The 15,769-nt window shown below is 35.3% G+C and overlaps 2 protein-coding genes across 2 annotated transcripts; both read right to left on the reverse strand.

Annotated features, from left to right (window-relative positions):
- Positions 1 to 98: 98 nt before the first annotated feature.
- LOC137708317 (STS14 protein-like) lies at positions 99 to 986 on the reverse strand. Its single transcript, XM_068447376.1, has one exon. It carries the CDS (start codon positions 938 to 940, stop codon positions 419 to 421), a length of 522 nt encoding a protein of 173 aa, XP_068303477.1. The 5' UTR covers positions 941 to 986; the 3' UTR covers positions 99 to 418.
- Positions 987 to 4,346: 3,360 nt separating this feature from the next.
- On the reverse strand, positions 4,347 to 4,736 carry LOC137716111 (uncharacterized). The gene has a single exon (XM_068455543.1). The coding sequence runs from the start codon at positions 4,734 to 4,736 to the stop codon at positions 4,347 to 4,349; it is 390 nt and encodes a 129-aa protein (XP_068311644.1).
- Between the last annotated feature and the right edge of the window lie 11,033 nt (positions 4,737 to 15,769).

Raw genomic sequence — 15,769 nt, forward strand, 5'->3', positions numbered from 1 at the left:
CCAAATTTTGGTTTTTGCATCATATATTTCTTGGATCTCCCAAATCCATTTTCTTATAGTATAATCACAGAAATGCAGCTGTATTCTGCAACCCAAAAAACACAAAACAAATCACAAACACAGAGAAAGGAGATCCGAAGAACCATAGTGATTACATTACATATTTAGCAGCAAAAGACCCTTACACATTTGCCTGATTTACTTCAAACACCCTAAGTGCAACATATTATTGCTAATTAATCCCTCAACATCATAGATCCCAACACTTGCAAAACCTACATCCAAATTAGCTTCAACTTCAACTTCAATAAGTTCGAAAAAACTTACCTACACCTAGAATGCCACCTTGACAGGTAGCGTGATTGGCTTATGATTCCGCCACAATAACATCCCAATGCAGGGAAGTTCTTTTTTTCCTTTAGTACGGGCGCTCCCCTACAACATTCCCAGGAGGATTATAAAAACAAATACTCAAGCTGCTCTGTTCTTTGACACATGTAGCCTGAGCACACCCAAGCTCCAAAGACTTCCTCCACACCACCTGGGTGTACACACCACACCTGTGATTTGGCACGCAGGAGTTTCCACTGTGGTTGTAGAAGTCCTTCTCTTTGACCCAAGTGTCCACAACCATGGTTGGACTCACTGACTGCCCACTTGCCCACAGCTGATTGGCTCCATACTTGCTGCCACTGGTGAGGTTAGCAAAGTTGCAGGCTTGGTTGTTTCTTTGGTACCTCACTAGCCTGCTTGTTGCATTGGCCAATGACTCACTCCACTTGAGCGGCTCTACACCCACTGCGGCTCTGGCTTGGTTGTGAGCTTGGAGGTACTCTCTGGCTGAAGGGTTGGAGCTTGGCGCCTGAGCCGCTGCAACATGGACAGAGCTGATGGCTATAGCCAGGGCTGCTAGGACTAGCAAGGGATGATGATGAGCCATTTGATCTTTGATCTGGTGTTTGATGTGGTCAAATATTTAGTTGTTGTGTATAGTTATTTATAGAGAGAGACTCTGTTGGTGAAAGGATATGGAGTGGAGCTACTAACTTACTAGTTTGCCCTTCTTTGTGAGAGTACTGTTGAAAGTATATAACTGTATTAATTGATCACATAACTTCTTATTGACATGCTAATTGGTAGGTCATCATAATAATTGGTAGTAATTGTTGGACAATAATTAACCAAGTTGGAGTATTTTGTACGTGGAGACAGTGGTGGAGTCAGCATGGGATCATTGGTTGTATTTGACCCTACAAACAACTAAGGCAAACTAAATCACAATCTCATCCTCCTACTTCTTCTATTTTTCTTATCATATTTGACTTCCTTTTCTCTCTCTTGTATGAAATATTGTAGTTGAAAAGCCTTGGCAATCTTCAACATTACTCCACTGTATATCTTGCATCTGCCCATGACAAGCCTTTACAAATAATAGTGGTTGACGACATATGTTGACATAAACTTTCGGCACATGCTGACAGAAATTGACAGGTGGCTACTAGGTGCTCAACGTAATGATCCAATGAAACTTTTTGGTTCATATTATGACCTCATTACTTGAAAGTTGAAAATGTTGGCTATGCCACTGTGTAGAGAGGATGCTACTCAACTTTCACACTGAATTTTACAAATAAACCAACATGGAGAACGAGAATTGAACTTCTCAAATTAATGAGACAAACATAGGCAACCAACAAAGAACTCAGGATTGGACTTAAGACGACTTGCAAAGAGATTCTGATCTCATGTTAAAAAATCATTAACCCTAAAGTCCTAAAGTGTGAGGCGAGGGGCCAAATAATATAAATCAAGCTTATAGGAATGAGTACATATTAATTATCGCATCAGAGGCTAGAATCAGAAGATTTGGCATCCAACTTTTTACTTTATTTAATTAGTGGCACATGAGGCCCTAATATCAGACTATCTGTGACACCTAACCTAACCCCTCCTGGCCCCTGCTAACATGGGATTTGCCCTTGTTAAGTTCGCTGGAGGATTATAAAAACAAAAAGAGTTAAACTAGTTTACTCCTTGACGCACGTGGCCTCAGCACACCCCAACTCCGAAGAATTTCTCCACACAACCTGCGTATACGAACGACTCATGATTCGGCGCACAGGAGTTGTTGTCGTGGTTATAGTACTACTTCTCCGCCACCCAGGATTCCACAGCCAAGCGAGGTGTCATCATCGGCCGTGACCGCGCAGCCGACCATAGCTGGTTGGAGTTGTACTTGGACTCGGAGCCACTCAAGTTTTTATATTTAGAAAGAGAAAAAAAATCTCTAATACGGAATGCACAATGTGATTTTAAAATGCTAATAAAAGCAATTTTTTAAAATATAGAACATTATTACGTAATGTTAAATGACAAAAATTTAGGGGTCCTTCAAATCTGAAGCCCTGTGCGATTGCACATTTCGCTCCTCCTTAACGCCCCCTCTGACTAGAGTCATTAGTGCTACTACTATAACCAATGTATATTGGGCCTTTTTTTTTTCTTAATGATTATTTGATATCAATCTTTGTTACTTATTTAGTAACATTTTTTTGAATTGGTGGAAGGAACAAGTGAATCAAGTGATGTTTGGTTTGCCCTTTTCATAAAATGCGACCACATGGCAAACACGAATATGATAAGGGTGATGATTTTGACACTCCACAATCACCTTCAAACGGCCTTATGCATTTCTGTCAAATTAATTTCCGGAAATGTGTTCTTCTCATTTGTATATTAATCCCTTTAAGATTAGGGTTTGGTGCTCGGGCAGCACTAAATTATTTCAATTCAATTGGATTAAAATTAGGGGTGTGCTATCCACACACCTCATTATACTTCTCACACACTCCTTGATAATTTATGTTCGTTGATCTTCTTCAATTCATCCGATCCGATGGTCAAAAATTAAAAGGGTGTGTAAGAAGTAAAATGGGGTGTGTGGATATCACACCCCTAAAATTAATGTCATGTTTGTTGTTTTGTTAACTTATAATTGTTGATTCTAAACTAGTTGAATTGGAAAACAATCCAACTTAAGTGATTTACAAGTCTCATCCAGAGCGTGAGACTCCATAGGACTAAACTTGTACTCAACTTCAATCTTATCCAGTCTCGTCATTTAGTAATACGGTCTAGTGATATTCCTCTACTTATAAGTGAGAGGACTTAAGTTCGATTCTCGCCAAATGAGAATTTGACCACATTATTGCTAGCCCTGATGCTTAACCCACCTCATCTCCGTTAATGTACAAATAATATTGTTTGTTCAAAAAAATAAAAAATAAAAAATAAAAAAATCTTATTGAGTCTCGCCGCCGAACAAGTCATGGTATATTCCTTTGAATCAAAATTCAAAAGGAGTATTGATTGTTCATCCAAGAAAATCCCAGCGCTGGAGTAGGTTAAAGATTGAATAGTAAATTGATTCAAGAGTCGGTGTAGCATGTTCATACCCTAATTCACCAAACTTACATAAATTTCCCACGTCAATGCACGTGTGCACGTTGACTTCTATCTGTGGCTAATGGCTATGGAAGTCATCCGCCTCGTGGAAACGTGACCTGAATTTATAGCTTCGGCGTTATAACCTACACGACAACCACCTTGTGATGGTGGTCGCTTTTAAAACCTCCGCAGATGCATGAATTTGTATTGACACATAACAAATCAATAAATGACGTAGAAAAGACGCCGCACTCTTATTGAATTATGACACGTTATTTAAAATGCGTCATGTCTTTAAGAAAAAATGAAAGTCTTGCACAATCTGTTTTTTATTGTTCTAGTGGTTTGGGCTTTCCTCTAATTGCGCCTCGAGTTCAAACTCTTCTTCCTATTCTTAGTGTAGCATATCGAATGTACTCAAAAAATAAAAGTCTTGTATAATACATTTTTGCGCACCACCCCTTCGATTAATATTAGATTAATTTGATTTAGAACGAGTTTGATTTAATCTACTATTACACAAATCTCAAATTTAAATTCATCTAATAATTATCAATAGAATTAGAAGCATCACTACCACTTAATTGCTATGTACAAAAATATTTCCGAACTAGAGAACATTATTTTTGCACACCTTATCTATCAATGTAAGTTCGGGCCTAGTTTAGTATGGCTCAGGCCCAAATAACTCAACTATGTTGGGCCTGTGCCCACATGCAAGCCTCCCCCTTGCCAAATAATGCCTGCCTCATTCTCGCATACAAAGCCGGCTTTTGATGCCGGAAAAATAGAAAAATGGTCACCAATTTTCTCATCGCAAGATGTCAAAATGTGTTTCACTACATCACTGAATTCGATCACAAAAATTAAAAAAAACTTAATATCCAAAAAATAAAAATTCAGGGAAATTTGAGCTTTGAAGTTAGGCGACCACCGTCTCTGGCCAGCGCAGAGCTGGCCTTGATGGCCAGATCGCAGAGGTCCGGCAGAGAGAGGGGCTTCTGGGTCTGACGCAGTGGCAGCAGGAAGTAAATTTGGCCCGCCTGGAGCTCCTCCTCGTCGGGCACGTGGGTCAAGCACGTGCCGATGGACATGGTTTCGGAGTTGCAGAGGAAATGATTCGGATTCTGGGAAGTGATGTGCTTTGATTGGGTTGGTCGCTTCAACTCTTGCATCCGACCGTCCGCGTCGATCACTATGCTGCTTGTCGGCCGTCCGATCGCATCTGGTCGCGGTGCTCCTCCTCCTCTGCTTTTTGTGCAGGTCGGAGTGGAAGCACAGACGCCCATAATTTTGGGATTTTCACTGGGATATGGGGGGAGAGACGGAGTGGCAGGGAAAGAAGGGCTTCTTCTTTTTAAATCGGTTCGTTGGTTTTACTTTACTTTTTAGCATGGACTGATTAATGTGTTTGTATGACCATTAGGCCAAGATGAATTAAGAATTAAGGAATTTCTGTAATTTTTACAACAATATATTTATATTAAGAGGTAAAAGATTGAGCTACCATCATATAATATTTCTGTCATAGTAACTTAGTTACAAATTAACAACGCATAAGAGTTGAACTTAAAATCTCTTACTAAGTGACTTTGTACAACGCTAATGTATAGGACTACGTGACTTTATATACTGCTAATGTACAAGATTAGACTGGAATGAATACCAAACTATATTTTAAGGTAGGTTTATACATTTCAACTTAAAAATTGAAGCTGAATTAGTTATTAAGGAAACTTATCTGTTCCAATTTATGACATAATGAGAGGATTAAAAGAGCAAAATTTCCTTTACGTTTAATACCCTTGAAATGAAAATTCATCCACATCTATTTTCAACAGACTTGAATTTTATAAATTATCTATTCCTGTGAGTATCTAGAGATCAAACAAGGCCTAAAGAGTTTAATGAAATACAATCTTACGTAATAGACTATCATCTTGCACACGTATTGTGTTCCATCAAATAACTTATATATGGATCTAACATTTGTTTTGTTTGTATTTCTGTAATACAAAGTTAGGAGAAGAATTAGCGTTGTGATGAACATATTCTATTTGCACTCTGATACGGGTTCAACCCTTATTAATAATTTGTCTCTTAACATTTAACAAGTTAGCTTACTAATGATGTCATTTGTCTATATATATATATATATATCACAAAGATCTTTATATGATTCTATTAATATTCATATTAATTGTTTAATGCTATAAAGTGCACATCTCCAATCACCATTGTAGACCAAAAGGCTTTAAGTTTATTTCATTACACAATAATATTTTCTTTGGCAACTGCTATGATAATTTTCTGACAGTTCCGAATTAGGGATTTAAAAAAAAAAAAAAAAAAAAAAATTAAAAGGCAAGCGACAAGCTATTTTGAATTAGAAAGAGAGAGAAAATCAAACTCGAATGAATGGGATTGATGTGATTCAAGTGGAAACGGACTCTAAGGGGCTTGTGAATATGATCAATGGAACAATAGAACCTAACCTTGTTATCAAAAATCTTCTCTTTGACATTAAGTGCGTGCAAATACAATTGAGGTCAGTAGAGTTTATATTTGCTTCCCGAAGTTGTAATAAAGCAGCATAGCTTGACTTCGTTTGTCTCTTGTATAGGTGGTGTTCATGCATGAGATTCTTCTAATCAAAATGGTTGTTCAATACTCTGACTTCTGATATAAACATTGTGATTCGAGTTTAATAATACTTATCTTTCGAAAGGAAAAAAAAAAAGGGAGGGAGCTAGTCCGGTGTTAGTGTGGAATAAGTGGGAAATAAACAAAGTATTGGTCGCATGACATTGATACGGGATTTTCTTAAATAAACATTTTACATGAGCGTTATCAAAGCATATATGAAAGGGAGCATTTTATGGATGTGAAAGCCGGTTTAGTAAATGTTGATTGGTCAAATTAATAATTTCTGTAACTGTCAATACAATACGTGTTCGGAAGACTTAAAATGAACTTAATCCATTTTTGACATAGAGTTAGAGACTCATACAGAAGTACCCTGGAAGTCGCTAGAGAGTTAGAGACTCGTATAGAAGCACCTCGAAGTAGTTCATGATGGTTTAGCTGACGACAATAAGCTCACCAAGGGTTCGATAAAATTTCTCAATGATAAACTGAAATTTTTTGGTGCGCCGCTCTGTTTCTATCTAAAAAACTTATACTTTAACACTAAAATCCTCCAAAATTTGGATCATAAATTCGCCAGTGATCATGATAAGTAGATGCTAAAGAACTAAACATAACTGAAGAATAAGAGAGTTGTATCACACTAATTTGTGCTTAAATGAGACCTATTTTAGTTTGATTTCACCTTACACTACCATCACCAATTTCAATCTCACCTCTATATTATGGTGTTATTAAATTAAATGAGTCGTAACGAGTACCCATTAACAATTCAATAGGTTAATTTATCACCTCTAACTGTAACATCCTTTGGAAGGTTTAAAATGCATATAAATTAGCTTTTTAGCCATGCAAATGTAAAGGGAAATGATCCCTCGATGCTTATCCAAACACGAACTTTTTATTTTAAGTTCGAGTCAGTTGTTATTATGCATCAGTCATCCCAATTGCAGGAATGTAATTCTTTTATCTCCATCCAATTTGCTCTCTCCTCTTCCTATATAATGATTATTTTTCCCGTTTTATACTCCAATACCCTCACTTTCACCTCCCATGTGTACTTTCTAGATAAAATACTATTCTTTTTTTTTTTCTTTTCTTTTTTTAGATTACTTACTGCCTAATTATTGTAACTTAATTCAAAATCAACTCTGCAATCAGTGAATTGTCTTATGTAACAGTTCTATATTAATTAATTAATTAATAAAAGAGCGAGTATTATTCGTACATGAGTTTGAGCTTTATATTATAGAGATAATATGATATGAATGAGTTTGTAGGATTTAAGGTATGGAAGCAATATCCCAAACGCAGTTAGGGCAAGGGTACTTGTATTTTTATAATCAGTTAGTCCTTAAAAAAAGTTTCTAGCCATTTGGAAAGTCAACTGGATATTGGAAAGGCCGGTGTATATCGCATTAAGGTCAGCATGGTCTCTTGCTACGCATGTTGGACACGTGGTGAATATACATGTGCTTGTATGTTGGACAAGTTCACTGAACACTGACTGTCCAAAAAGCCTAAACGTATTAACGCTTACCATATGTCAAACGTTACAATGTTTCTGCTTGTAGTATGCAAATAATTCTAGGACCTAAGGCATCATAGGTATCTTATGCTTATAGATATGAAATTTGGTTTCACGTCAAAGGCCTCACTTCTTCACAAGGCTCGATAGTGTGATAAATGGGTTCATATTTTTGAGTCTAAAGATACATGAATGTGTAATAAGGAGTCTACCACCTTCTGATAATTGTTCAATGAAAGGAGATATCCATTAAAACCAAGTTCCATATCGAAAATCATTGCGCAAAGTACTTGATTATCAAGCTATGTTTGTAAGAACAACTTCAGTTGGGGATGTATCACATAAATCTTAATCGGAATATGGAGGATAAAAGAATCGAATTACATTATAAATACAATCAAGATTCGAAAGAGTATCATGAAAAAATCTTTTTAACTAATTAATCAATAATGTTTTTTAACTAATGAAAATTAATAATTAGGTCATCCTTCATCTATCAACATGGGACTCATCTTTTCTATGTGAATGGGAACCGCATTTTTTAAGCTTAAGGTGTTATTTAATGAGCCCACTTTGTTCAGCACTAAAGTCTGGTTTGGTTTCTAGAACTATATTGAAAATAGTAGCTCATCATATTCAAAGAAAAACAAATGAAAAAAACTATGTACAATATGAAGATAGAAGATGAATATTTTTTATTAAATAACAATCCATCGAAGACTGAGAAGATTAGAAGTGATAGTTCCTTTCAAAGTAATAAAGCATTCACTTTTGTCAGCAATATACCATAAAAGTAATGACTTATTTATTTCAATAGGATCCTCATAAAGGTAAAGAAGCCACAAATATAATGCAACCTAAAGAACGACTTATACGATTATTGCCTGCGATTTCAATCAAACTTTTAAAGATTATATTATGAATGAATAAATATTAATTTGATGTTAAATTATGTATAAACTATTAGCAGTTCCCCAACTAATGGGTCACATAAACTGCATTCATATATAATGCAATCTGCATTATGGTACGGTGTTAATTATTTATATTGACTGGAATAAGGCCTAACGATGATTGCAAAGAATAATAAATTTCACTTGAGAACTTTCTCAAACCAAAAGGAAGAAGGAAAGGAAAAGCCGACAAGAGGAAAAAAAAAATGTATGAATTGAAAAAGCAACACTACGCACTTCTTAAACTTTTTCCCCTTTTTAAATTTGTAAATATGAACTTTTCCTTTACTTTTATTAGTTTTGTTACAACCCTTTGTTTAAATTTTGATTTTAGTCTATCTTAGAGATTCACTGATCCTGTATTCCAGTTAGCTCTCCAATACTTTTCTTAGTTTAGATTGGGAAGATGTGTATTTTTTCAGATTGGCAAATATTCGATTCAATCTAATTGTAACAAAGAAAAATTTGAGTAGGCATGAAGTTAGTATAAATTCAGACGTTTTAGATTCATACCTTTAAATTAAACTATTTGATTGTGTGACTAATAAGGTAGTGAGGTGTGCAAGTTTTTCTCCTTAGTCAATGAAAACATATATGACACAAATGTAGTACTGATGCGAGAGGAAGCATACAACTTGGAAATTGCTCACATGCATTGGAATTGGAATAATAATGGCAGTGCACTTTTAATTACTTAGAAATTTGTTAAGTCCATTTAGAATATGGTGAGAGTCTTTTAGGAAGTTGTAATTCATTTATGCTTCCTTTCTCCTTGCTTCCTTTAAATTATGATGTAATACAATCATTTGGGCAATTGCAGTGAGTTGTTTCTCCTTCTAAAATCAAGCGTTTGGCTTGGTCGTATGAGTGAATCCACGATTTGCAACGTCAAGCGAGCTTTGTTGTTGAGCACATCCCAGGTATCTATCTCCCAAGACCCCTTCGCTCTTCCTACGTCAAGTGGCATCAGCGCAAGTTTTCCGTTGCGATCATGGGTGAGATTTTTCATCCGTTGGAATCTGGTTGAAGAGATACAGCTTGGTTGATTTGAACTCCCCACCAATTTATGATGAGTATGTTGACAATGATGAAATCAATAATCGTTTTGTGAATGAAGTTGATGAGGATAGTAGCAAGGAGGAAAGTAAGACCAAGGAAAACATAAAGGAAGCATAAATGAATTACAATAACTTCCTAAAAGACTCTCACTACATTCTAAATGGACTTAACAAATTTCTAAGTATTTAAAAGTACACTACCATTATTATTTCAATTCCAAAGCATGTGAGCAATTTCCAAGTTGTATGCTTGCTCCAAGTACAAATAACATCACTTATATCATTGTCTTTCGCCTCACATTCGTTGGTGAAATTGTAATGAGAGACAAAATAATGCACGTAGAGACAAGAAACCTACTCGACCCAAAAAAATAAAATAAAAATAAATAAATAAATGAGACAAGAAACCTACATATTACAAATTTCACGAAACAATAAAATTATTTGGACATAAAAAATACAAAATTTGATGACATACATTCTAACAAGAAGTAAGTTATATTATTGTTGTGAACTACCAATTTAGTACATGAATTATCACCTTAGTGAAAATTAGGTCCTTAAATTATTTTTTTCCAGAAAATTAGTCCTTGAATTATAAAAATCTGCAAATTACATTCCTAATGTTATATTCAAAGCTACTATATTTAATTTTCTGTCAATTTAAGTCACGTTAATTGCATATAATACACATTGGAGGGTAGATTGGTAGTTTTTTTTTATAAAGAAATAATGTATGGAGTTAACTTTGGAGGGTAAATTGATAGTTTTTCATAAGAAATAGTGTAAGTTAACTTTGGAGGGTAAATTACATGCTAGATCCACAACCTATATCAAATGTTAAGAGCTTATAGGTGAGAAAATAATGACATTTCATTCTAAAATGTGTCAAGTGACTTAAGTTGACGGAAAATTGGATAAAATAGCTTTGAACATAATAGTAGGGATGAAATTGACAATTTTTAATGAATTTAGGGACTTATTTTACCGAAGAAATAATTTAGAGACCTAATTTTCACTAAGATGATAGTTCAAGAACTAAATCGACACTTCACCTAACAAGTATATCAATTTTGTGTACATGTAAAATCACATTTAGGGTTCCCTAGTCATATAGGCATATGAATATTGTGATCAACAGCTGGATCCAAAAAATTAACAATCAAAGTAATGTAAACCATTTGAATCAAAAGGGAAAAAGAAAGTGGGGGCCAAATGTTGAAGTTTTGAAGTCGGGAATGGAGTTGAGCCAAAATAAGTAGCTTCGCAAAGCTATAAATTTTCAAATCATGCATGCATATGCTTTATGGGAGTACTTTAGGACTCCTCAACTTGCAACCAAAGTAAGTGGTTCGGAATCTTCTCACTCTCAAACAAACACATAAAATACAAGCTTTTAGTGGAGGACAGCGATTTGAAACCCTACTATATAATTCAAATCGTTCTGTTTCTTGTTCTTGGAACAGAAGTAAATACACTATGATTAATTTCAACCAAACTAATAGTTTTCAGTACGAGTTTTTGCAGACTTGTAGTCCCATGCACTTGTCACTGTGTAGTTTAGGAGGCCTATAACTTGTGGGAAATGGGGCACATTATGTTCACGAATATGGCTAAGTGTACTTATCAATTCGTCCAGTTGCAACACCAACTTGTTAGATGTGGAGTACATTATGTCCCACACTTGCAATAGCTGCTATATATGATGATTGTAAATGAAAATTGTATACCTACAAATGAAAGATATATAAGTAATGTTGTTCTCCTGCCATTATCTCAACAAACTCAATAGAATGAAAGGTGACATGATGAGTATTTTATGACGATAATCATTTGATCTTTAGTTTTCTTTTTTAATGTTGATATGGGAAGCTTACAAACAAGAAAGGAGTGAAGGGTGGTGAGGGGTAGGAGAACAAATGCAGAAGAAAGAAAGAAAATATATTTTTGAAAGTGAAAACAATTTAAAAGGATTTTTGTTTTTAATTACTTTTCATTTTCTTAGTCTTTCTTATCATGTCTCTTACCATATCCTTCCTTCACTCCTTTATTTCACTCATTTCTCCCATGTCTTTCTCCTCTAAATCAAACGGGCCCCTAATTTTCGAGGCGGAATATATTTATTTAGCTTTTGGCCAATATTTATGTCCTGGTCTTTAAACTATGGTGGTTAAAAGTGGAACATATATGTCAACACTTTTAATTCAAGTGATCAAGACAGTTTATCTCTAAACATGATATCTGAAGTTTTAATCCCCAGAAATTAATTATCTTTTATGAACAAAAAAAAAAAACTCATATATATGGATAACAAATTAATATTAACATTGTCAACTATTAAACTTAAACAAATTCAAATAATTGCCTTGAATCGATCTTTTGGTGCTTGATGTGAAAATCTATATTTTGATGTCAAATACAAAGTCGATAAATCATATCTTGCCACGTCAACTACACCTAAGTAAAACGAGTTCCGCTCATCATCGATTACCAACTTGTTCTTTTGGTAGAAATAGAAAGATTCTCAGTGGGCAAATCGAGGAACATGGCACCCATACGCATATATATAATCTATAGACAATATGTTAATCGTTCTGAGATTTATTTCCATAGTTACGGTATACATATCAGTATATGTCACCTTGGATCGACCAACTCACGAGAACCAGATCAGGACCACAAATTAAAACTTTGATTATTATTAGTTTTATTTCTTTGATTTGCTTGAGGACCACTGAGTTAGGTTTTGGATAATTATTATAATTTGTTGGGATTGGTCAATGGTCGCCTGCCAATTAGCTAAGCTTGTTAGAATGATGATGAAATTTCAAGCTGTTCCCCGTATTGGGGTTTTGCTCTTCCACTTGTATAGTTTGTACATGTATTTTAATTAAATAACATATCAGGATTAATTTTCTACTGTCAATTGTAGGTGAACTTATTTCCCTTTCCATTAACATTTGCATATTTAACATATAAATCATAAATTCCCACCCTCTATTTTTTAATTTAAGTACAGTGTTGACGAGCCTGTCATACATGTTCACATAATTATAGGTTAAATTAATTATTATAAACTCTTACTCGGCTTTAGGCATATAATCTAAATTTTTAGTTATTTCAGGACAGCAGTTTTATTTCATCAATAATTAATTTTGATAGAATCACAACCTAAGTTAAGTGAGATAAATTATACTTTTTAGATCGAGGTGTAAAACTCCTATGACATGTACACAACATGCTAATTTCGTTAAAACTTAAGTCAAATTGTCCTTGAATTACAAGAATTAGTACCTATATGTCTTTCGGGCCAAAAAAAGTTAATATGTCTAAAATCATAATTGGTTGTAAATTAATAATTTTTTCTACTGGTACATAGCAGTAAGTGATATTCAAATGAATAATTAAGGTTGAAAATAGATGATATGACAATTACGAAAATCAAATATAATGACTAAACCATTTGTAGTACTGAGTACTATGTAACATTGAAGTCACACCCGTAAATTAATGAAACAAAATAAAACACTACAAAGCTTGCAACTTGTAATTGTTAACCCTAACCAGCTACGTAGGTACTTACCTGCACCAGAGGATGCCAGGAAAGTTACTTTCAAATAATTGAAATTTTCAACCCATTCCTTTCTTTACTAGACTTACGCGTTCGATGAAACCCTACTGGATCCAAATGAACTAAGCATATCGTAACAGCTGTATCCCTGCACTAACGTACAAAGCATCCCATGCAAAAAATGGCAGCTCCCTCTCTCGATCTACTTCTGCTAGCTTCTCTGCCGTTATTACTCACACGCAGACACAACGCTCACTGTCGTGGTTTACTCTTCTGATACGCTACTCACCAAAAACCTGAACAATTTTATATATATCGTGGTGTTATTATACATCCAAACAATATGGCAAACAAAAACACTTCCCACGAACCAGGCCAAGAGATGAGACCCATGACATATCATTGTCTGATTGCACTATTCATCATGACGCATGCATGGTTTTTGGACGTTGTACACAAGCCAATATTATAAATACGACTGTGAATATTAGATTGTAGTTTTGACATTGTTAAAACTAAATTAATTTAAAATTTAATCTTTTTGAACACACAAGGATAAAAAGAATTGTTATACATTAGTCCAAATCCATTCTTTATAAACGTATTGTGACAATTAGAGTAGAAAGGTAAATTGTAATTTGATTGTATTGAAGATTCATTTCCTTAATTCGTTTTCTAGATTATTTATTTAGGGTTTGTGCAACTATATATATTTCTTTCTAGTGAGACAAGTATCATTGAATTCACGAAACCCAATGTTGCTGCATTGGCAGATTGAAATTGTTCCCCTCGGATTTGGGAGTAGAATTCTCTCACCTCCTACTTTCATCCCTTTCTCTCCCCTCCTCTCACATATTGTTTTTTTTTTTTTTTCTTATTGTCTCTATAAATAATATCAATATAAGATGTTAACGTGGCTTAACCGTAACCGTTCAAGTATGAGGCGAGGGAAGGGGAGAGAGATTAGGAGGGGAGAGAATCTTCCTCCCTGGATTTGGATCCCATCCAGATCCAAATTGTAGGGGTCCTAGGGATTCTCACATCTTAGCCATTCATTGTGCATCGTGTAGTCAGAAATCATTTGACTTTTTTCATTTAAAATTAAACACTAACAGTACCTGAAGAAAACTGGCCACATGATGCACGATGAACGACTAAGGATCTCTACAAAGTGGATCCAGAGAGGATCCTCTTCTGTCTTCACCAAACATGCGAACATTGTGGCTAACATCACACACCTCGAGCCCGATAGCATCAAACCAGGGGTAAAGATGTGCTAGCTATCACCAAAATGATGACGAAGCCATAGGCAATAAATTAAAAATGTGAAAGAATTTGAACTTAAAAGCTCAATTTTATTGAATACTCAAAAATTATCCTGTAAATCCTACAAACTTCCTAACTTAGGGACACATTAAGGTTCAACCATATTATTATCACATAATGTTAAGACTATAATAGTAGTACATAAAACAGTTATCATAAATAGTGTGTATTGTGCATACAATTGAAAGTCTAAACATGCTTATTACAAACTAGATAAGTAGGTTGAAGTTTAATCACCCTACCGAGGTAGGAGGATTACAATACTGCCTGGCCCACTCGTCCTCAAACGCAGCCTTGGTCTTTTGGTGGCTGGAGCAGAAAACCAAAGCACTTGTTTCTTGGTGGCTTGAGCAGCCGACCAACAGGTGTTTGCCAGTAGATTTTTCTCGGCTGACACCAGAGGAACTTTGTGGCACTACCATAGTATAAGGGTTGCGATTGCCTCCCTGATCGATCCTTTGTCCAACATACTGCTTCCAAACGTTAATAGGGACACTCTTCTTCCCATCACTCGACGAGCAATCATCTCCATCCAACATCCATTTCAACCATTTCTCCCTTTGTGGGAAAGATCAACTATGAGTACATTGTACGGAACTTTACCAAGGATGAAATAATGCACGGAACTCTACCAAGGATGAAATGACGAAGATATTAAGGCTCATCATTAATATAAGTTATGAGAATGAATAAAGGAAAAAAAAAAGAATAACAACAAAATTGAAGTCCACCATAGCTTACTTCTTAGAAAAACCAGCGGCTCGTAAACGACGGTCAATGAGTATGATGATGGTTGAAAGTTCTTTTGAACGCAAAAAGGGCATACCCACTAGTTGAAGCTCTTATTTTCACGGAAGAGGGATCCTTCTCAGCCAATCAATACAAACAAAACGAAACCATAATTAGAAAGTTGGTGGAAAACAAGAATCATAAAACTATGACTTATGTTGTTTCTTACCCTTCGCCCTCAAGCATTTGACTATGCAAACACCTGGCAACACGAGCGTCTATCGCCTCAACCTCATTAAGCTCTCCCAATTACTGCCAACAAGGAACCAATTCTCCTTGTAAGGCATCTAGTTAAAAGGGTTATCGACAAATAGCAAGAATAAGCCAAGCACGTGATGGAACCTCACATGGCCAAGACTGTTCTTAGTTTGTAACAGTGCTTAATTACGCTGAAACTGGGTTATGTCTGGCGGTGCTCCATCCAGAGCACGTACATGCTAAGAAAGATGTG

Source organism: Pyrus communis, chromosome 1, assembly GCF_963583255.1.
Source record: "Pyrus communis chromosome 1, drPyrComm1.1, whole genome shotgun sequence".
NCBI classification, from domain to species: domain Eukaryota; kingdom Viridiplantae; phylum Streptophyta; class Magnoliopsida; order Rosales; family Rosaceae; genus Pyrus; species Pyrus communis.

Excerpts from the sequence above, each read along its gene's own strand:
- LOC137708317 (XM_068447376.1), bottom strand. The coding sequence starts at position 940 with ATGGCTCATCATCATCCCTTGCTAGTCCTAGCAGCCCTGGCTATAGCC.
- LOC137716111 (XM_068455543.1), bottom strand. The coding sequence starts at position 4,736 with ATGGGCGTCTGTGCTTCCACTCCGACCTGCACAAAAAGCAGAGGAGGA.